At 36.9% G+C, this 24,057-nt stretch overlaps 1 protein-coding gene across 7 annotated transcripts in view; it reads left to right on the forward strand.

Moving 5' to 3' along the window:
* Window positions 1–24,057, forward strand: part of LOC145286346 (uncharacterized) — a 102,803-nt gene that overhangs the window by 56,864 nt on the left and 21,882 nt on the right. For all 7 annotated transcript variants that reach the window (XR_013869149.1, XM_080135284.1, XM_080135283.1 and 4 more), the window contains exon 2: window positions 21,408–21,594. Coding sequence is in view for 6 of the 7 variants with exons in the window: in XM_080135281.1 (XP_079991407.1) it covers window positions 21,408–21,594 (187 nt within the window). In the remaining variant the exon portion in view is untranslated. The remainder of the gene's footprint in view (window positions 1–21,407; window positions 21,595–24,057) is intronic.

The following is a 24,057-nucleotide window of genomic DNA, read 5'->3' on the forward strand; positions in this document are numbered from 1 at the left end:
ATCACTGCCAAGTGAATCATCAGGCTAATTCCAAAGTAATAAATGACTTCATGGCTATAGCTGTGCCATTTGGCTTTCTTTTTTTTTTTTTCTATAAACTTTATCAAAAGAAATATATTATTGGCAAAAAATACATATAGAGATAAATAAGAAAATACAATAATTATGGTTTTATATAAAAAACACTTAAAAGGTTAATTGTCTTCGATGTAAAGAACACGTAAAATAGCTTTGTAAAAAATAAACAACGGGCTGTCCGCCAACTCGCCCATGGGCAAGTTGGCGGAATCTCGCCCAGAAAGAAATCCGTCAACTTACCCAATTGAATTGTTTAGAAAAAATAAATTGTAAATTTTGTATACTATTTTTGAAAATGAATAGTGCATAATTCATATGTGCACAACACTTAAAACACAGAAATAGCAGTAAAAATCTTTTTTTGTCCCCCAACAAAAGGAGGGTGACCTGTAAATTCACCCTTATGTTTGTCCGTCTGCACTTAATAACTATGGCTTGGAATCTTTTGAAATTTTGCACAAACATTAAACATAATATGAGTAAAAAAATAACAGAACGGATTTTCCAGGAAAACTGTTTGCCCCTCTAGGGGTGCCTTTCGAGTTAAATGGCTAAAATTAACACTTTTGTGCTTATTGAAAAAAAATTGATGCCTTGAATTTTTATAAAACTTTCTGAAAAGTTGTAAATAACTGATTTCTATATAATTTTGTTTGTCTATACTTTGCTATAACTCTTGAGTGTGCCCCAGGGGCTCTTTTAGGGCTAATAAAAACATTCCACTTTTGGGACAGTTTTACTACATTTGTCCAAACTTTTCTGTGTATGTCTATTTAGCAGTTTTGCATAGTGCTGAAATCAAATTTAAATATATTAAGGTCTTGGGGACTTTTGCGGCTAAATAGGGGAGGGGGACACAAATTCTTTTTCTGCATGGTGCAGAACTCAAATTTACATATGTTAAGGCCTAAAACTGCACTGTTTGTTCATTTTCACCAGGATTTGATGTCACCTGGGGACTTTTGGGGCTAAATAGGGGGGGGGGGGGCAATGCTGAACTATGACTATTTTTTTTTATACCTCGTTCACTGTGCACTCATGGGGGACCAAGCATGCTTCACTTGTTCAGAATAAATTTCATGAACAACATAAGAAACATGGGGGAAAAAACAGTAAATTTTTCCAAAAAAAAAATTCTTAGTAAAGAACTTCATAGAAAATGAAAACAAATTTAGAATACATTCAAGATTAACAAGTTTAAATGTAGAAAAAATGTGAATGAAATTTGTAAAGCCAAAGCATATATTTTATTAATCTAAAATATATCTTTTTAGATTTTTTATAAAAACTTTTTTTGAAACAAATATTTTATTGTTTAAAGTAAAAAAGTTTGTTGTCTGATCATCAACTATTAATAATGTGATTAAAGGTTATATTGCAAGCTAGGAAAGCAATATCACCCCTTTCGGGTAAGGAGTGATATTGTTTCTCTACCTTCCTTTATTTGGCTTTTTTGCTACCTTATTTGACTTAATATTCCATTAATTTTAGTTAATTTATTTTACAGCATGATTTTCTTCTAGAAATAAGTACTAGAGCCGAAGTATGAAAATGTTTTTTTTTGTAAAGTTTTCAAAATATTACATCCAAAAAGTTTGTCTTTATCCAATTTTTATTGATCTATTTTTTGTTTTTAAACTCCTTCTTTTTAGCATTAAAATGATGTGAAAGCTATAAATGTTAAATTTTTATAATTTATAGCTATAATCTAAATGATTATTTTTTAATTTAAATTGTTTTTATATATATAAACATATAAGATAATGTTTTTCAAATGAAATAGAACAAAACATTAATAAATTTTTTACTCATTCTTTTGAAAATTTTACTAATTATTCAGTTGGGCAAGTTGGCGGATTTTTTTTCTCACGGCGAGTTTCCAGACAACAAAAAAAACTTAAAATTAAAAGGTTAATTGTCTCCGAAATAAAGATGTAAAATAGCTTTGCAAAAAATAAACGTGTTTTATCATGTCTTATTAATGATATTAATGTTTTATTTCTTGTTAAACCTTTTCGATTTTTCTTATATTTACTCATACTTATAATTAAAGGTTTTCATGAACATAAAAAAGGGGTGTAAAAAAAAAACAAGTGTGGACCATCAAACTCTGTAAAATATTGTTATCCTGTATTAAAATGTCTTGTGTATAAAATTTTTTTGAAGCTTACAATTTTTTAATGGATTATTATTTTTTTGTAATTGGCAGTTATCAAAGTTAAATCAAGCTAAAAAATTACACCTACAGAAGCTAAATTTTTCTTTAATATCTTATAACAAAGAAGTTTTTTTCTGGTGTTAAATATTTAAACAAGCGCACTCAATTTTCAATGAGCAGCTTTTCAACACAACACATAAGAAAATACAATATACAAAGAAAATACTTGAATTGCAAACAACTAAACATATAAACTAAAAAAAAAGACAACTGCTTAAACAAAAAAAGAACAATATCATAATCAATTAATCCTTTATTGAAATGAAACATGAAACTGTTCAATGATTGTAAGTCCTTAGAAATAACATGGCTTCTATAATGTCTTCTTTCATTGATGTTCTAAGATCACTCTTCATCAGCTTCAGAACTGAGAAGAATCTCCACGCTAACCTGTGTTGAAGGGATTGCTGCAACAGTGAGAGCTACTTCTCATTAATTCTGGATAGCCTTTGATTATTTCCTGCAAAGATAATTGCATTTGCTGTTGTATTCATTATTTTTTATTTCTGCCAACGCTCTGTTGAATTCTTTAATTTTAGTTATTTTCACTTTCACAAGTTGAGCTTCAGTGGCAGCACTGTCTAGTTTTCTTTTCTAAGCTTTCTGTAGTGCTCATTTCTTAACAAATTTTTCCAAATTGTCAGCATCACTTGAAGATGAAGACTCCACTTTGTAGAATAATCAAAAGAACTGTGTTAGTCAATAACACACAACAACAACAATAATAATAATAGCAGCAACACTTACCAAGGGTCCAGCTTATGCACAAGACAGACATCAGATTGAGCTGGACTGAGGGCTTGTATTTATGTACAAGCATATCCAATCAGGTGATTCAGCCAATCACAATCCAAGGAATAGACTGGCCCATGTGTGCACAATGGAATCTCCCATTGTGCCATAAATAGTTCTCCTCTTTCATGAGAAGTAACTTTAGTCTTTGTCAAGTTATCCACAACTTGAACGCTGACCGAAAGTCCACTACACAATCCAACATGGCGCTACGAACAGGATTCGAGACAGAAGATTGGGAAGACTATTTCCTCAAAGCAGGCATTGCTGCCAATTCTGCCAAGAGCTACGCTGCAACTTTTGTGAAGGAAAAACTGAGGAAAGAAAACCTTCAAGTAATGGATCGAGCCATGCTAAGAGAATTGGGAATCACAACAATGGGAGAAGCTCTGTCTATCCTTCGACAAGCCAAGGAGCAGCTACCCAGACCACCTATGCTAAGGCACCAGCTGCCAGGCCTCCCCAACTTCATCTCGAAATGACCCCTCAACAATTCAGAAAATTTCGGATTGACTGGGAAGTATTTACCAGAATAACGGACATGCCAACTTCTCAGGCCAATACCCAGTTATACAGTTGCGCTGATGAATCCGTTCAAAACGCAATCATAAACACGTACCCTAAGTTCTTCACCACCAACCCAGACAAGCTGCTAGAGATGACAGAAGCATTGGTAACTCAAAAATCAAATCCCATGGTCCATCGGATGACATTTGCAGCTATATCACAGCATGAAGATGAACCCATCCAACAATACCTTGTTCGTCTTAGGTCCACGGCCATAGACTGTAATTTCTCATGCCCCAACTGCGATCACGACCTGTCCGACATTTACATCAAGGACCAATTTATCAAATGGATATCGAATGATACGCTTCAGACCAATCTACTGGCAAAAGCCGGGTTGCTAAAAACTCTCAACCAAAATATTTGTCATGCTGAGGCATTTGAGTCTGCACTACGGGACCAAACTGCAATGACTGATACCTCAGACATAGCTACAGTCCGGATGTCAATGTATCGCAAAAAAAAAAAACACAGTGCTGTACGGACTAGCAGAGGCAATATTCGCACTAGCTCTACTGCTACTCACAACGATAACATTGCTGATAAAGAACCCCGTCAAACCTGCATAGGTTGCGGTAGTCACCAACACGGTACTCCAAGGACAAGTGCCCACCATTTAACATGTCCGGCATGGAATCAAATGTGCAACACTTGTGGGAAACTTAACCATTTCTCAGCAGTGTGCCGGACAAAGAAATATCGCCCGGCAGTGATAAAGAGTTTTGAATACCAAGAAGCTCCCATGAATACACTCATGGCCCATATCACATTCGATCAAATGAGGGGCACCATTATGACTACAGAAGGTGATCTGTTAACTGAAATAAATGCATCAGTAATCCCATTCTCACCAAAACCAGATCCCAGACGAGCTGTCAATATCCCTAGGAGTTGTAGTACAACGCTAAAGGTTTTTCCCGACAGTGGTGCCGCCATTTGTCTTGGGGGACCAAAGCATTTAATGAAAATGGGCCTCACAGAGATTAGTCTTATCCAATCAAGAAAGATCATACGAACAGTTGGAGGTTTCACACTCATGTGTCAGGGTTGGCTACCAGTTGAGTTTGTGGTCAGAGGGAAAACAACTAAACAAGCCCTCTACATATGCAAGGGCATACAACGGCTTTATCTCAGCAGAGCAGCCTGCATCGATGTGGGAATATTGCACAAACATTTTCCAAACCCTTTAGCAGACGTACATGAAGAGGTAGACACCGAGTCTAAAAAGTGTGTAGATCAATTGCCAAATCGCCCCAAAAACCTCCCTTTTCCCGCAACAGAAGATAACATAGGCAAACTTAAGAGCTGGCTCCTAGAAAAGTTTGCCAAAACGACATTCACCAAAGATGGGATATTTCCAGCCATGTCCGGCCCAGCTGCCCACATTCACCTCAAAGAGGGAGCAATCCCTAAAGCCAGGCATAACCCAATTCCTGTACCCTTCCACTTCAAGGAACCAGTAAGACAAGCCCTTTGGAAGGATGTAGAAAAAGGTATCATAGCCCCAGTACCCGTGGGTATGCCTACTGATTGGTGCAGTACTATGGTAATAACTGCCAAAAAGAATGGTAATCCAAGGAGAACAATAGATTACCAACACCTTAACTCTCAATGCAAGCAAGAAACCCACCATACTGGGTCGCCATTCCAGTTGGCACTGCAAGTGCCACCTAGAACAAAGAAAACAGTCCTAGATGCTGTTGATGGATACCACTCGATTCTCTTAGACAAAGAATCTCAACCATTAACCACCTTCATAACTGAGTGGGGAAGATACATGCATCTTAGGATGCCTCAAGGATATGTCGCATCTGGGGATGCTTACACTCGCAGATACGATGAGATAATAAAAGATATCCCACGCAAGGTGAAGATAGTAGACGATACCCTGCTATATGACTCTAGCATTGAGGGAGCCTTTTATCATACCTTCGATTTTCTGCTCCAATGTGCTAAGAATGGAATTGTGCTCAATACCGACAAATTCCAATTCTGTCAGGATGTCGTACAATTTGGAGGCCTCCAGATAACTTCTTCAGGAGTGACCCCTTCTGAGTCCATGATACAAGCGATACAGGATTTTCCAGTCCCAAGGACAATTACTGATGCCAGATCATGGTTTGGGCTTGTCAACCAAGTAGCCTGGGCATATTCACTGGGTCCAGTTATGGTGCCTTTTCGGGACCTCGTCAAACAAAACTCCAAATTTGCTTGGAATCAAAACCTTGAAGACGCATTCAAAGATTCCAAGCGAGTTATAATTCACCTAGTCCAGAAGGGGGTAGCAACATTTGACAGAGCAACTTGCCTTGCTCCAGATTGGAGCAAAGAAGGAATGGGCTTCCTACTCCTACAAAAACATTGCCAATGTACCATGGAAAAAGCCCCAATCTGCTGTTCCGAAGGTTGGTATCTGATATATGCCGGCAGCAGATTTTGCACGGATGCTGAGCGCAGATACGCACCAATAGAGGGTGAGGCAGCAGCAATAGCATGGGCATTGGAGAAATGCCGTGTGTTCATCATGGGTTCTCCAAACATCATAGTGGTCACAGACCATGAACCTCTGAAGGGGATATTTGGCGATCGTGATCTGAGCAAGATCCAAAACCCCCAGCTCTTTAGACTAAAGGAAAAGACCCTGAGATACAGATTTACCATACAGCATTGCCCCGGGAAGTGGCACAGAGGCCCTGATGCAGTTTCCCGCCACCCAGTAGCGATGGTACAAGCCCTCCTCAATGTATTTCCAACAAAACCCTCTCAAATGGATATACTGGAGTCGAACAACATAAGCAACATAACGGAGTCAACAGCCTTAATAGCAACATTTGCAGACAGCAGTAATATAGCCATGCTATCACCAGACCTAATTCGTTCAGCAGGTCGTGGCGATCAACAATATAACAAATTAATAGACACAATACAGCAAGGCTTCCCAAAAACACGTAATCTCACTGCGCCCGAAATCCGTGAGTATTGGGAGGTGAGGCACCGCCTTAGCACTGACAATGGTCTAGTATTGTTGGATCGAAGGATCGTCATCCCCAAAACACAACGAAAAAAGGTCCTACACTGCCTGCATTCTGCACACCAAGGAGTAGTCGGCATGAAAGCACGTGCCAACGAATCGGTGTACTGGCCAGGGATGGATGCATCAATCCGCAGTATTAGGGCGAATTGCATGGTATGCTCAACCATCGCACCTAGTCAACCAAGGGAGCCTATCATTCTAACACGATCCCCAGAGTGGCCATTCCAACAAATCGTCATGGATATTTTTTATATTGGAGATCACACATACCTTGCCTGCGCAGATAGGCTAACTGGTTGGCTAATTTTATACCGCCTAGAATCAGGTCACACTACTACAACCAAATTGATGTCCATATGCCGACAACTGTTCCAAACATATGGTGCCCCAGAAGAACTCAGCACTGATGGCGGCCCACCTTTCACTTCCAGCACGTTCCAAGAATTTCTGAAAACATGGTGTGTTAGGTCCAGATTATCTTCTGTTGCGTATCCCCAATCCAATGGCAGGGCAGAGCTCGCAGTAAAAACTGCAAAGAGGATTGTGAAAGGAAACACAGGCCCCCACGGTTCCTTGGACAATGACAGTGTTGCCCGGGCCATCTTGCAGTATCGGAATACCCCAATCCAAAGCATTGGCCTATCACCGGCCCAATTATTACTTCACCGTCGACTACGTGACTCCATCCCATCACAGCCAATCCTCTACAAGCCTCATCCTGAATGGGTGTCAGTGGCACAACATCGCGAGGAAATGCTCCACCACCGCAATGCAAAAATAGTAGAAAGATACAATAAATATACCCACAACCTTCCACCATTTACAAGCTGGTGACACTGTAGCCATCCAAAATCCAGTCAATCGCAGATGGAACACAACGGGCAAAATCATCAGTTCCCTACCAGATCGACAATACCAAATCAGGGTTAATGGATCCGGAAGGATCACACTTAGGAACCGCCGTTTCCTCAGAAAATGCGAACTTAAGCCTGCACCAACCCCAATACCAAGTGCAGCACTAGGACCAACAATTCCCTCAAGCGATACTACATTCTTGCATCTCCCACTATCTCCCTGTAATAACACATACACAGCAACCAAACCCCAACAACAAACCACACATATATCCGCACGCTTTCAATCAAGGATTCCCCGAGCTCTTTCTAGGTTACTACCACACAACAAACTAGGCCTAAAAGAGAGATACACCTCTCACACAACCCAGCCTACTCATGGGGGGAGGTGAAGAGGGGAGATGTAGAATAATCAAAAGAACTGTGTTAGTCAATAACACATAACAACAACAACAATAATAATAATAATAGCAGCAACACTTACCAAGGGTCCAGCTTATGCACAAGACAGACATCAGATTGAGCTGGACTGAGGGCTTGTATTTATGTACAAGCATATCCAATCAGGTGATTCAGCCAATCACAATCCAAGGAATAGACTGGCCCATGTGTGCACAATGGAATCTCCCATTGTGCCATAAATAGTTCTCCTCTTTCATGAGAAGTAACTTTAGTCTTTGTCAAGTTATCCACAACTTGAACGCTGACCGAAAGTCCACTACACAATCCAACACACTTCAATATTTACACAGTGTAAACTAGAATATTCTGAAGATTTGCTCAGAAGACCTTTCATTTGTATTCCAAGTTTGCAAAGATATTCTTTTGCTCTGTTGCATTGCTTTTCCACTAGCAGTATTTGTTTTTTTGGATGTACAAATATCGAAGCCAACAGAATGCTATTGTCAGTAAGCTGTGGTTCTCTTCTGTTCATTGAGTTGAGTATCCCATTAGCTATAAGACCTCCTTTTTTAGTCAGATTGAAAATTAATTTTTTCCATTCGAATAAAAAATCTTCTGCTATCAAGTCTTCAGCTTGTAACTTTTTTGTTACAGTTTATGGTAGCAAAAGAATCTCCTCCAATTCCATTGATGAGTGCCATTGGCTTTCAGTTAAACAATGATGGGTTAGCTATGTTTTCCAAGACTGATCTTAGTTCAAGCAGTCTTTGCATCATCAAATATGTGCTTCCCCAACGTGTAGCCTGGTAAAGTACAGCTCCTTTACCAGCTCTTTTTTTTTACAATCGCATCTATTTTTAGAGTTTTTGTGGCTAATGCAACATGTCTTAACTTTCCGATCAAATTCGCAGCATGAAAGTCCTTAATGCCATCCCCTATGGCAAGCTAGAGTGTGTGTACAGCACATCGCATATGCCTGATCTTACAAAGTTTTGATGCTTCTTCAGCAACATCAAGATGTTCATTTGATTGTTATTGGTCTCCTTCAATTAATTATACAGCAGTTTTATCAGTGGTGTAACTGGTTTTATTTTCTTCATTTTCTTGACTTTCATTTAGCTTTTCTATAGTTTTTATCATGTTAGAGGCGTTGTCAGTAATAATGCTGATGTTTTCTTTATCAATATTGCGTTCTTTCAAGACATTCTCAATCAAACCTTGAATAATGCTGTCAGGTTTTGCTTTTGTATCTTTAACAGCAAGAGTGCTCGTTACCATCTTTCCATTACTAGTACAGTATCTTACATTTATTGCAAAGTTATTGACTCTGTGCCTTGTTGCTGCATCCATTTTCAAAAACAGATACCGGCTTGAAAGAATGTTCCGTAATTCTTTTTTGTATTTATTTCATTTATAATTTTCCTAATGTTATGTCTCTCCAAGGAAATATTGATATTTCTAGCCATTTCGCTAATAAACTGCTGGAATGCTGTTTGAGAGAACAGAGCAGGAGGCATGCTGTTTTTAACAACTAAGTCAATTATGCTCTTCTGAAACGTTTCTGCGATCATAGTAATAGTAATTTTATTAGACATTATAAATTTCCTCAGATTGACTTTCACCTTCGACAAGATTCTAAAGTTGAAGCTTTTGAGAGGGTTTTATCATTTTCTCTAACCTTTTCAAACTATTTGGATGGTGACATTCCAAATGTCTCTTCAAATTATAACCTCTTTTTGAAGCACTTTTACCAGAAAATGTACTTATCTTACTTTCACACAGCTTTCTAGTTGCACTATCATCATCATTCTCATCTTACTGTACAGTTACAAACATAAAACTTATCTTCAGATTGCAAAAAGTGCTCAAAATACACTTTATTTAGCTGGTGTCTTTCTTGCCATATTGATAGGGATATATGTTTATATTTAAATTATTTTTAGCAATTGGTATATAATTAAAATCTGAAAAGACCACAAAAAGAAAAGACTGTTAATTTCTAACATATACATGAGAAAAAAAAATCTTAGTTTAGAGAAAGCAAATTAGGTTAGGCAATCAGTTTAGAAATTATTTTTGGGATTCCAAGTAACATACATATATGTTTACATATAAATGACTGAATTCTAGGATTATTCATATACCTAATCCATAAAACAATGAATCGGTAACAACTGAAAGTCCCCCCCCCCAACTTCATCTTGTGAATTATTGTCTGTCTTAAGATCTTTGTTTCGAAACAGCTTTCATAGCTTTGCTTCTTTTTCTTCTACTACGAAATACTGGCTTATAAGGTATTAGTGAAGCAAAAGCACAAAAACAAATCAAATGAAAAAAACCTCATAGTTCTCGTGAATGCACCGTTATGCACGATCGACTATAGAAAATATCGGCTAGCCACCTTCTACCACCACCATGGAGAGGAAAAATGTTGTAAAATAACAAGACTTAGATTTTTCCTTTTTATTCAGTGAGGGTGAATTTTACCTTTTTGAAAGGATTTTTCATAAAATATGAAAGAATAGATTATCTATTTTGGTAAACAAGTTATAGATCCTACTTATTTTTGATGAAAATCATCAAAATTATTCGTTTGCCTGGCCATGAAACTATATACAATCTTGGCACTTGGCGCATGAGAACATCAAGAAGTGATGGATGTGATGAGTGGTGTTGGATAGGGTGTGTGTGGAGGAGGGTATCAACCACAAATGCGTTTCAGAATACTTTCTGTGTACTTGTAAAATGTTTTAAGAATATTATAGAAGCTTTTTAGACACTATAATAATTTTTTTTTTTTTTTTTTTTAATGGAGAGTAGATAATGCATTGTGGATGCGTTATTGGCAGCTCCTGTAACTCTCGCTTCTCCTTATTTGTCCCTCAGTCCTCATTTCCTATGAGTGATTTTTCGGACAAAGGGAGAAGCGAAACTGGAATTGACCGACCATTTCCCTAGATGAGTTTGTAATTAAAAGATACTCTAACTTAACATCCAAATATAACCCCCAAGATCGCCATGGGCATGGAATATGTGCCTACATTAAAGATGGCTTTCCATGTAGCAAGGGCATCTCAGAGAAGACCCTAATTTACTCTATATGTGCTTCCAGGTTGCACTTGCTTACACCACTGCATTTATATTTGCCCTCTATCGTCCTCCACAATAATGGAGTTACAATCTTTAAGAGCATATCTGAGAAAATTGACCACATCCTGTCTGCTCATCCTTCAGCTAACATTCACAACTGTGAAGACTTCAATGCCCACAATGTGGAATGGCTAACCCACTCAAACAAGACAGATGATGAGGGGAGGTTCTGCCGCGATTTCTGCATTGCTTATGACTCAGATTGTTCATGAACCCACCAGTGTGCCCGACACTGACGGTCAGTATGCAAGTCTTCTAGACCTTTTTCTCACAACTTGCCCTGAGCTATGTTCATCTTCTGTTCTGCCTCCACTGGGATTATCCGACCACTCAGTTGTATCTGAAGATAAAAATGCAATGTAATAAGTCCTCAGACGTACCTCTCCATCGTACAGTATATCGATACTCTATGACTGACTGGGATAGCTTCCATACATTTAGATGTGATCTACCTCTGTGCTCCATGTTTAAAAAGCATGTGTCCTCTATAGTATCAGACCTGACCAAATGGTTAATTGTAGGTTAGACAGCTTCATACCCCCGAAAAAATTTTAGCAAAAACTTAACAGCCAGCTGTGGTTCTCTCCAGAATGTGCTGCTGCCATAGCGCACAGAAATCACTTTTTCCATTGCTTCCAACGTAATAGATGTACTAAGACTAAGCCGCCTTCAGGACTGCCAGCAACCACTGTAAAAGAATAATAAAAAAATGCAAGAGAGTTGTATGCTCAGTCTGTTAAACCCAAAGTAGCTGAGCAGTGGCTTGGTTCCCACTGGTTTTGGCAAATAGCAAACGGGGTCCTGAACAAAAGTGTATGCTCTATCCCAACCATCATCAATGGACCCGACGTAATCTTGTCAGCATTAGACAAAGCCAAACTCTTTGCTAAGAACTTTGCAGGTAATTCTACTCTATGTGAGTAAGGCCATCACCCCCCCCATTTCCTCCTGTAACCGAAAACATGCTATGCTACATACAAATATCTGTGCATGATGTTGCCAAGCTAATCAAGAACCTTGATTCCAGTAAAGCAACTGGCCCTGATAGCATTCCAATCATAGCATTGAAAAAGCTTCAACCAAAACTACAAAACTGTTTAAGCATTGACTTAAGGAGAATTGCAGAAATTGGAAGCTCTCAGTACTAGAGTTCCTTAGGGGTCCATCCTTGGCCCAACTCTCTTCTTGATATACATCAACGATCTCCCAAAACACATCCTTAGATTATTAGTAGACATTTATGCTGACGACACTACCATCTATAACAACACATCAAAGGCAATAAATGACCAAGTTCTCTCTGATTCTCTCTCCTCTGATCTTGAGCACATTGTACAATGGGGAAAGAGGTGGCTGATTACTTTTAATGTATCTAAAAGCAAGCTTCTATCTTTACATCATCGACGCTCTGATCCCCATCTGGCATCAATCGAAATGAATGGATCTCAACTTGGGGAGGCTTCATGTTTCGACATGCTTCTGGGCTTGACCTTTATTCCTAATTTGAAATAGAACACGTACATTAAATATGTTGCCAAGATCACTGGAAAAATGGTGGGATCCTTCTACCATTCCAGTAGATATCTCACTGCTGATGCAATTCTCTATTTTTATAAGAGCCAAGTACGTCCAATGATAGAGTACTGTTGCCATATCTGGGCAGGAGCTGCTAGAAGCAGTTTATCCTGCCTAGAGTTCAAAATAGCTTAGTGGGGGATGCCCTTTTCTCTTCTCTGCAACCTCTTTCCCATAAAAGAGACGTTGCAAGCCTGTCTCTTTATTGTTATTTCCACGGCAAGTGCTCATCTGAGCTCCAATCTATAGTCCCCCCCCCCTCGCCAATCTTTCATGAACACCCATCTAGCTGAAACCACTGTCAGTAATTTTCCCTACTCTTTATCATTTTACGTTAAATTTATGTGCGAAACTGCTTTTCTACTTGAAATTATAAATTGTTTTATCTTTCTGCCATGTAATCATCTAAAAAAAAAAAATAAATAAACAGTAGAATCTCATGTTGAGGAAGTGATTTAGCTAAAAGTGTTAATCTAGTTGCCATTATTATTTTATTTTCAGAGTAATGCAAATCAATCTAATAACTGACTAAATTTTTATGATTTCGAGATGAAACATTAACATTTCTTCATTGAGGGAATTGCTAACAGACCTGTCACAATGTTAAGCATAGTTTTCTAACTAGTAAAATTATATAGAAACCAATTCTTAAAATGGGACTGGTTTTGTAAACTATTCTGTTCCTCAACTATTTTCTTATTTTGTATGCCAGTCATTGATTGTTTTTAATCGTTTATGAAAATTTCAAATGGCATTAATGACAACCAAATGAGATTTGTTTAAAATAAAATCTTGTCACACAATTTCAATAAATTATAAGAAAAACATTAGAGAAAATTATTTAGAATAATCTTCTCTTGTAATTTACGTCCCCCACCAAGCATATTTCTATGTTTTGCAAAATATGTGCAGACATTATGTGAAGGGCATGGGGTCCAGTCATTTGAACATTTTTCAAAAGCATCAAATCTTTAATTAAATAAGAAATTTTAAAAGAATCGAAATCGGTACTCTTATCAGAATCAGAAATTTCACACAGAATTGGTAATTATCAGATCATCCCAACACTAATATGGACCGGATGTTATCCCTGCTATAATAGCTCATCTAATGAGCTGGCCCTTGTTCTCTCAAATATTAATTCTATATAGAATCTTGCTTTCTTAATAGCTGGAAAATTACTTCTGCAAGACCAGTCTTCAAGAACTTTGAAAGAACTGACACAAAATTATCGTCCCATAAGTTTCCTGCTCTTTGTTAAAATCTTTTGAATCATTAATCAATCCGACGATACTAAGTAGCTGGAAAATGCTAAACTTCTCTCTCACTAACAGTATGAATTTAGTCAATTCTGTTCTACTTCAGATAGCTGAATGATCATCTCTGAGCACCTATATGCCACACTGGATAAAGCAGTAGCACATACCTCCAAGGCATTTGACAAGGTCTTGTGATGGAATCTTTACTATACAAGCGTCAAAATCCTTGATCACAGGACCAAATGTAAAAAGAATCTTTGTCACAAACCCAACTATAACAAATCGGTCCAGCGTTACTTCACTGGGTGTTACATCTTGGTTACTCCACCGAAGCACGTCTTGAGAACAATAACTAAATGGAACGTTGTGTTTTCCACTTCGATGATAGGGTTGATATGGTGTTGACCGCATAGTAGATGATCCTTACTTTCTTCTACTGAAAAAGATCATTCAACTGGTTGTTCTTTCAAGTTAAGGGCAATAACCAATGCTGTTTATAGTTTTCGTATAAAAGAGAGAATCAAAAATATTAAAAACCTAGTTTTTTTTTTCACAAGAGATTAAAAGAAATAAATAAATTGCTGATTTGATTTTTTTTCCTTGGTGTATAAGAACGGCTTTGGTCGGAGTTTACAAGTACGGATTTCTTGCGTTTGTTGGGCCTCAGGTGGGTGCTATGGAATGGTTGGGCGAGGGAAGCAGTGGACAGTTTCTGCGACTCAATCTCACTCGGAACTCAACTATGCAACTGCAACTCTCTGCACAGGTTTATATATAGATGGTTGAGGTGGGTAGGTTCCATGGTAGATGTTCTAGGCAGCCAATCATCCAGTTTTTTGGCTTTTTTTGATTGGGTAGTCAGCTACCTCTCCCTCACATCCAGATCACGTAATTTCCATTGATATCGTCTCATGCACTCGAGGACTTTATCCCTAACCCTCAGATCAGGTTTAAAACCTCGGTAGACAAAACAATTAGCTACTAATAATCCTGTTGTGTCAAAAATATTATTTCCCCGAAATATGGTTCATATTCTCGTCTGTTTTCCTCCATAAAGGAAATACACTTACAACGGAGGCCCCACCATTTTCCTTTCCCACTAGCAGGGTTACAGTGTTTTCCAAGACCCGCCATGAAATAAAAAGGCTCCAATTTTTCCATCGTTGGCCTCCCCTCCTTTGGGAAATTTTCAACAATAGCTCCAATTTATCTGTAACCTTTTCCTGGATTCATCTCTTCTTACAGGGATCTATGGACAAATTTATCTTTAGTTGACCTTTTACAACTAAATATTATCGTTTACTAGCCAAATACAAAAGTTACTAGCCAAACCTACGTGATTTTTGGAATATGACATCTTTGTTCTGTGACGATTATATGCATAATAATTTTTTTTTAATAAATTGTAATTTTACATATACAGCAAATTTTATGTTGATACTTGAAGGTATAAACATTTTAATTTCTTCAGATGTTTTTTTTTAAACAGCCTTCATTAAAAAAAAGTATATTGTTCTATTAAACTTTTATTATTTAAATAATTTGACTTTGTTCGTTTTATTAAAAAAAAGTTGAAAAGATATTTTTCACTCAGTAGTGGGCTTTGGAAGATTGTCAGTGAAAGAATACAATCGCCAAATGATAAGCGTGGCATTATTTCTAGTCGCCACTTTGAAAAATCACTCGCAAATGCGACTGTTTCACTTGCAATGTAGAGCCCTGTCTTACTGTAGCTGGTTGGGTCACAGCCTGCCGGGAAGGTCTTCTCAGGAAAATCAACTCGTACAGTGTTACTAGACAAATATTTAATACTAGCAGGCCGCCTGGCATTGCCCAGTCATAAAATACGCTTAAATATATTTTTATTAATGCAGATTTCGTATTATTATATTGGACCCAATATATAGTAATGATTTAAAAAGTAAAAAAAAAAAATTACTTCTGTGTCACCACCGAGAATCAAAGCCAAAACGTTTAGCTTACAATTTACTTTTTCCTTTGATGTTAATGCTTGAGCTATGAAAACATGCTTGCTGCAAGGTTAAGAATTAAAACATGAACTAATAGCTATTACATTATGCATGCTTATTCATAATGCTGTCATTCGACCTTACCTGACAAATTCCATTTTTTTTTTTTTTTTAATTTTCACACTTGTACCAATTTTCCCTGGTTAAACCCCAAATATAAAGTTTTGCTTGGGGTCGAATACCCTATATATTAAGTTTCATGTCTGTAGATCAAAAACTGACAGTAGTTTGGTAGACAAAATTTTTTAAACAAATATATATACGCATGTGTGTGTGTATGTATATATATATATATATATATATATATATAAAGCAGTTTATGTTTACTATAACCTTTTTATGCAAATATTATGCAAGTATAAATCATGTAGAATATCTGCATGAATATAATTACATGTAATAGTTAACTAAAAATGAATCATTTATCCTATCCTGCCTTGACAGAGTACAAAATAGACTTCGTGGCTTGGTGGGGGATGCCCTTTTCTCTACCCTGCAACCTCTCTCCCGCAGAAGAGACGTTGCGAGCCTATCCTTGTTTTATCGTTATTTCCATGGCAGGTGCTCGTCTGAACTCCAATCTCTGGTCCCCCCTCGCCAATCTTTCACGATAAACACCCGTCTAGCTGAAACCACTGTCAAAAATTTCCCCCACTCTATATCTGTGCCTAAATCAAAACGCGGATTTCATGAACAAAGCTTCTTTCTTAGAACTGCACGCCTGTGGAACTCTGTTCCGTCTGCCTGCTTCCCTCCGGACTACAACTTGGATGTCTTCAAGTCCAATATTAACAAATTCCGGGTTCGTATTACTGTACACATAGATTCGAAAAAGTTGTCAAAAAACAAATATATAATAAATAAATGTTATCAAAGGCAAGATAAGTTACTTTTCTACCAAACTGGGTATATTTTTTTGTGTTTTTATTCAATGTAACATGTTTATTCAGCTCAAAAACCATACAGTGTTTACCGATGTATTGGAACATTCAAGATGGCGTCTGAATCTTTCTTTAACACGGTAAGTTTGAGAAAAGGTGTTATAAATAAAAAAACGAATAAAATACTGTTAAAAACTCGCTCAATATATGTTATCGTGACATATATTCGGCGGATTTTTAATAGTATTTTATATAGTTTATTATTTATAACACCTTTTCCCAAACTTACGGTGTTAAAGAGGGTGTGAGATGCCATCTTGAATTTTCGAATACATCGGTAAACACTATGTTTTTCGAGCTGAATAAACATGTTACATTGAATAAAAACACAAAAAATATATCTAGTTTGGTAGAAAAGTAACTTATATTGCCTTTGATAACATTTATTTGTTATATATTTTTTTTTGGCAACTTTTTCGAATCTATGTGTACAGTAATACAAACCCCAAATTCCTAATGAACCGCCCCCTTAATTAAACACTTCATCAAATCTCCACACTAACGTAATGTACTTGCAATAACCCTTATTCCTGAGTGGCTTCCGGGCCTTGATAAGTGGTGATCACTGTGTAAAAAAAAAAAAAAAAAAAAATCATTCCATAAGAAAACATTATTCCAGATCTTCATACTACATCTCCTTGATGTAGTTGTCTGAAATGGTTGTATTTGTTGATGACACTGTACTCTATTCTCAATATATAGGCAAATCACATCGAAGGCAATGACTGAATCTTTAGAAAATGACCTCCAATCTATTGTAGAATGAGGTCAAAAATGAATGGCCACATTCAGTGCTACTGAGACAAGACTCCTTTACATTAAAAATTATAAGAAACCTTCCCAACCATCGATTGCCATGGCCATTAATACTCTTCCCAGGAGTCTAGTATTCAAACTCCTTGGTCTAGCATTCTCAGGCAACATGAATTGAAATAAATAAGATACTGCCATGTCTACTACTGTGTGTGCTCTCTCTACTGCACTAGAAACCTTCTCACACCTGCCAGTATCCTATATTTCTATAAATCCATCATTAACCAATGCATAGAGTATTGTTGCCAGATCTGGGCTGGTGCACCAACCACTAACCCCTCTCCCTCTCTCGGACAGTGTGCAAGAAAAATTCCTAACCTAATAAGTCATGCAGATGCAGTGTCTGCCAAGTTTCAGCCATATCGCATCACTGCAGTGTTGCACACTTGTATTTGTTTTACAAGTATTTCAACGTGTTCTCATGAACGTCCTTCATTTGTATTTCCTTAATTTAAATTGTCCTGACCCACCCAACGCACAGCAAAATCCACTCATTTACTGTAGAGATCTTTAGATGCCAGAAGAGTTCATTTTCCAATAGCTTTTATTATAAACTGCTTGCCTTTGGAATTCTATCCCTTATCCATGTTTCTGCGACTTTGCCAACATGCAGAAATTTAAGTGTAATGTGAACAAACATCTTTCTGCTCAACTCCTCCTCCAGTTAATCCTTTATAAATTTGGCCCCTATCACAGTATCCCCTATACGTGAGTAGCAAGATGCCTTGTTTTGGGCGTACCAAAATAAAATAAATTACATTGTCAGTAGAATGATGAACGACACTATGAAAGGATTGAATTCAATGGGCAAAATTAGGTTACTTAAGTGGACACATTTGTTATTTTATTTGAAGACGGCCATGTTGTAGTTAGTAAGAATGCAGTTTCATGATAATTTCATCCATCTTTCTGAATTTTTGAGATGAAGATTGATAATTTGGATTATTTAGATTATTTGGACTAGTTATCTTGAATGTTATTCGTACAATGATTTGGCTGATGTATCCTCTGATCCTCTTCAGGTGTATTTTGTCAAACTCTGAAATTTGCACAGAAATTCGAATGGAACCCTTTATTAAATCAAGTCCGCTGCAAATGAGATGGTTTACTCTACCGGATTAATAAACTTTTCATACCTGCCAGTATCCTATATCTCTATAACTTCACAATTCGCCCATGCATCTCAGTTGGTTACATTTCCGACACGTTTCCCAGACCAGCAAGATCAACATGCCTCACTTCTAGATCTCTTTCTGACAACGGTTCCCAATGACTGTACAACAAATGCCCACAGCCCACTCGGGAATGCTGATCACTGCTGCTAAACTCCTGACTGACAAACAATATGGATTCAGGCAAGCTCGTTCAACAGCAGATAACTGTAGTTTCTGAATGTATATACCGTTCATTGGATAAAACAGGGGAAGGTAGAGCGATGGCCCTTGATATATCTAAGGCTTTTGACAGGGTATGGCACGATGGTCTTCTAAGGAAAATTAGATCATATGGAATCACTGGAAGAATTCGTAATGTAATTAAATCCTTCTTAAGTAATAGAAAAATCAAAGTTGTCCTCGACGGTCGTACATCCAAACAATATGACATAAATGCGGGAGTACCTCAGGGATCTATCCTTGGACCTCTATTATTCCTGATATTCATAAATGACCTCCCTGATAAAATTGTTTCGGAGATGGGTATATTTGCCGATGATACCACTCTCTATAACAGATATGAGGGGAAAACAAATGAACACATATCCAAGGAAATGGCAGAAACTGGAGAGGATGACCACCAATCCGTAGTGGAATGGGGACAAAAATGGTTGGTCATATTCAATGCTGCTAAGACTAAGCTTGTTTCCTTCAATAACTACAAGAAACCTTCTCTACCACCAATAGCAATGGCCAAGAACACATTGCCTGAAAGTACTTCTTTTAAACTCCTCGGCCTAACGTTTACAGGGAATATGAACTGGAATAGATACATTGCGAGCATTGCCAAGGCTGCTGCAAGGTAGGTTGACTCCCTCTACCGTGCTAGAAAACTACTTACGCCTGACAGTATCCTATACCTCTATAAGGCAACCATTCGCCCATGTATGGAGTACTGTTGTCACATCTGGGCTGGTGCATCTGCTGCTTGTCTCTTGCTCCTGGACAGGGTTCAAAAGAGTCGCCAACCTGATAGGTCCTGAACTGTCATCTAGGCTTCAGCCTCTGTCCCATCGACGAGATGTTGCATCCCTCTGCCTGTTCTACAAATACTTTAATGGTGAATGCTCTGACGAACTGCAAACACTTGTACCTCCCCGACGTAACTACCCCCGACAAACCCGACAAGCTACTAAGTCTCATCCCTTTACAGTAGAGATCCCTAGGTGCAAGAAAGCCTTTTACTCCAATAGTTTCTTCCCCAGAACTGCGGGTCTTTGAAACTCCTTTCCGGGATTCTGCTTTCCCAACTGCACTGATATGCAGAAGTTCAAGTGTAATGTTAACAAACATCTTTCTACTCATCTCCCTTCATAATGACCCCGCTAATTAAGTCCCTGATAGTAGCCCCCTGCTTCAAAGTGGCACTGTGCCTTGTTTGGGGTGAAAATTGAATTAAAAAAAAAAAAAAAAATGCATAGAGTATTGTTGCCACACTTAGGTTGGTACTATAACCACTAGCTTCTCTCTCTGAGACAGGGTGCAGCAAAGAGTTCCTTACTTTTTAGATCCTTCAGTTTCTGTCACATCATCCTCATGTTTCATCTCCATGTTTCTTTTACAAGTATTTTCATAGAATATACTCCAATAAATCTACTGCACTTGAACCTCAATGAAAATACCTTTGTCTCGCCTAACTAGCTGCTATCATTACTTTTGTAGGTCTAATAGCATAAAAATAATCAGGAGACAAATTTATATAGATTTTTTTTGTTATAAATAATATATATTTTGTAAAACAAAGGTCTGTTTATAAACTTATATATTTTTGCTTTATACTTTCTTATTTTTGCTTAATAAACTTATATATTTTTGCTTCAGAATTATTTAGATGGAGTTTAATAATTTGCATTATTTGGATTATTCGAGCTACTGTTCTTGTCTTGAATGTTATTTTCACATTTCAGACGATATAAGCTCCAACCTTCTTCAGGTGTATCTTGTTGTTGAATTCTGAAATCTTTCTGTTGCACTTGGGAATCTGTACAGAATTTCAAATGGAACTCTTTATTTAATTCATGGGGTAACTTTCTCTCAGCTATGACCGGGTAGAATTTTAACCAATTTGTAATTGTATTCTTAGTATCACCTGCATTAGAGATTAACATTCAACTCTCAGAAGATTATTATTCAGAACTTATTCATTCTTAGCACTTTATCTGTTATGTCAGGGGTCCTGATGGTCATGACTGCCAGAACAAGAGCAAACTACTTTGTGGATAAATATAGGGTTCTGTTCAGAATTTTATACAGATTCCAGAGTTCGATATAAAGATTCTAGAGATAAACAAGATACACTTGAAAAAAGGTCAGAGGTTACATCAGCTGAAATATTATGAGAATAATATCCAAGATAAGAACAGTAGTTTGCATATTCCAAATAATGCAGATTATATATTTTTGTTTTAGATTTTTTTAAAATAAACTTCATAAAATGCTAAATTATTGCATAATTTAAAATATTTTTTTATTTACATCAGAAACAAAATGGAAACTGTAAATTTGGAAGATTTTGTTGCGGATGTTTTCACAGATAGATTATCCCCAACTAGTGAATATTCTTTAAATGATTCTATTCCAACCAACTGTTCTTTTGGTCGAGGCAAACGACGTGAGGAAATGCCAATTCCAAGAATGCCAAATTTTCTATTTTCTCAATTAAAAGAGGTAAGTAGTTTTCTTGCATATAATTAATTTCTACAAAGGATCATTAACCAAAGTTCATGACTGAAATGTTGTTGAATGTAATGTTTTTCATAAAGCTATCTTGGCAAATATTGTGTGTATCAGCATGAAAATAAAAAATTTAAAAAATCAATTATTTGATATAGTTAAATGAAAATGTAACAAATAAATTTAAGTTTTAAAATCCTATAAAAAAAAATGATTAACAAAAACAATATAGAATTCTTATTCTTGATTCTAATCATAAAGAGATGAGTTATCTGACAGAATCTTTTGGATTCTTCGGACTGCTGTTTCCATCTTGAGTGTTATTTTCACAATGTTTTGGTCACTCCAAGCTACTTCAGCTGTGTTTTGCTGAACTCTAGAATCTTTTAGTTGAACTCTGAAGTCTACACGAAATTTCCATCAGAATCCTTTATTTAATCCACCTTGCTCACCTTAAAAGTTCTAATATTTCGCAAAGACTTATGGGTACTCATGCACTTATTGATCCGTACTGAAATGATGTTATTATTTAAAAAGCCATTCTTAACATGGGGAGGGGAAGGTGTTTTGTACCTATTCTCTACTTTAACCTTACAATTGAATAAAAAAAAAAAATATAAAACATTAATTAAACTTGGAAATACGATTTTAAAAAATAGCATGGATCAGTAAGTGCATTAGCACCGACTTATGGTGTAACAGATACTCGGAAAAATTCAGTTGTGAGACTTTTCTGGAGGTTAAAGGTTCAATCCTCAGTATGGGAGATACTCAGAATACAATTGTGAATTACTTAGGATTTAGTGACCTCAACAGTGAAGGGGTAAGATTTTTGCGCTGCTTGTCTGTTAGTTAGGGGTACAAGTGCTATGAATTCATCACTCCATTAAAGTAGTGTTGTAATCTTCTAGCACAGTAGAAGAAGCCCATTTTCTTTGCAGCAACAATGTAATGAAAATGTCCTGAATGTATTTGTTCCAATTCATGTTGCCTGTGAATGTTAGGCCCCCCTAATTAAACACTTCATAAAATCTCCTCACTAACGTGATGTACTTGCAATAACCCTTATCCCTGAGTGGCTTCCGGGCCTTGATAAGTGGTGATCACTGTGTAAAAAAAAAAAAAAAAAAAAAAAAAAAAAAAAAGGCCCAGGAGTTAGAAAAATGGGCTCTCAAGTAGGGTGTTATTTGTCATGGCATTGGTTGAGAAGGATTTTTGTAGTTGTTAAAGGAAAGAAGCTTAGTTTTAGTATCAAATGTTATCAATGATTTATGGCCCCATTCCACTACAGACTAATGTCATTTTCCAGGGTTCCTGCCATTGCTTTTGATATGAATATCAGGAATAATAAAGATCTAAGGATCAACTCTTGGGCCACACCTGTATTAATAACATGCTTATATGTATGACCATCAAGGACAACCTGGACATTTCTCTTATCTAGGAAGGATCTGATTATGAGAAATATGATAGGAGTGAATTTTCATGAGAAACCCTTCATGCTAGACTTTGTCAAAAGCTTTAGATGTATCAAGGGCAACAATTGTAATTTCTCCCACTATATCAGGTTAAATAGCCTATAACTATTGATAGTTTTATTAAATATTAATTGAGCACTCTTCCAGTCAGTACCTTTTTATATATGAAGGTTTGAAATATTTAAAAAAAATCTTTTTTAACTTCATTTTAAATCTTTATTTCATTTATATACCTAATAAATGATTTTATTAATATACTTCATTAATTACTAGCTTGTTCAATACATTTAAATAATATTATCAGTAGTAATGGCTTCATTAACTACCACCAGTAATACCTGCTGTTGCTCGGTGCCACAAAAAAGCAAATAGAAGAAATGAAGTTGTGTTTGGGGACACCTGCTATATTTAGGATATTGAGCACTTTTTGATTACTATATGCCACTTTCATCCCAGGCAATGCCAAATAAAATTTCTTGTATCAAATAGAAACACTAAGGAGGCTGTACTATCAGCAGGTGCAAAGTACCGGGGCTGCTGTATTGCCATTTGGTGAATGGATTCTGGACCATACAGTAGTTTCTGGTAGGGCCTCTTGATGCCATACTATTGGATAATTGTTACGGCTTTACCTTATGTGCTACAAAAAAAAAAAATTGTCTTTTTCTCTCTTATTTTCCCTCTCTGTCCTGCTCCAACCAAGTCTATCGACCTGTTCCACAAATCCCAAAGCGTCAACATGATAAATCTAAAAAAACACAAATAAACCTAGAACCCCATCCTCCAACGTAGACCCCTACTACCAGGTTTCCTTCTCCAACATCAGGGTTCTATGTTCCAACCTTCCAGAGGTTGAAACACAATTACAGGAGACGAAACCGGACATATTCTTTCTAAGTGAAACTGGCATAGGGCCAACACCTTCTCTAGATAAATTCATAATTAAAGGATACTCTAACTTAACATCTAAATCTGACCC

This window comes from Euprymna scolopes, chromosome 10 (assembly GCF_053919585.1).
Source record: "Euprymna scolopes isolate OS-2025 chromosome 10, ASM5391958v1, whole genome shotgun sequence".
In the NCBI taxonomy this organism is placed as follows: Eukaryota; Metazoa; Mollusca; class Cephalopoda; order Sepiida; family Sepiolidae; genus Euprymna; species Euprymna scolopes.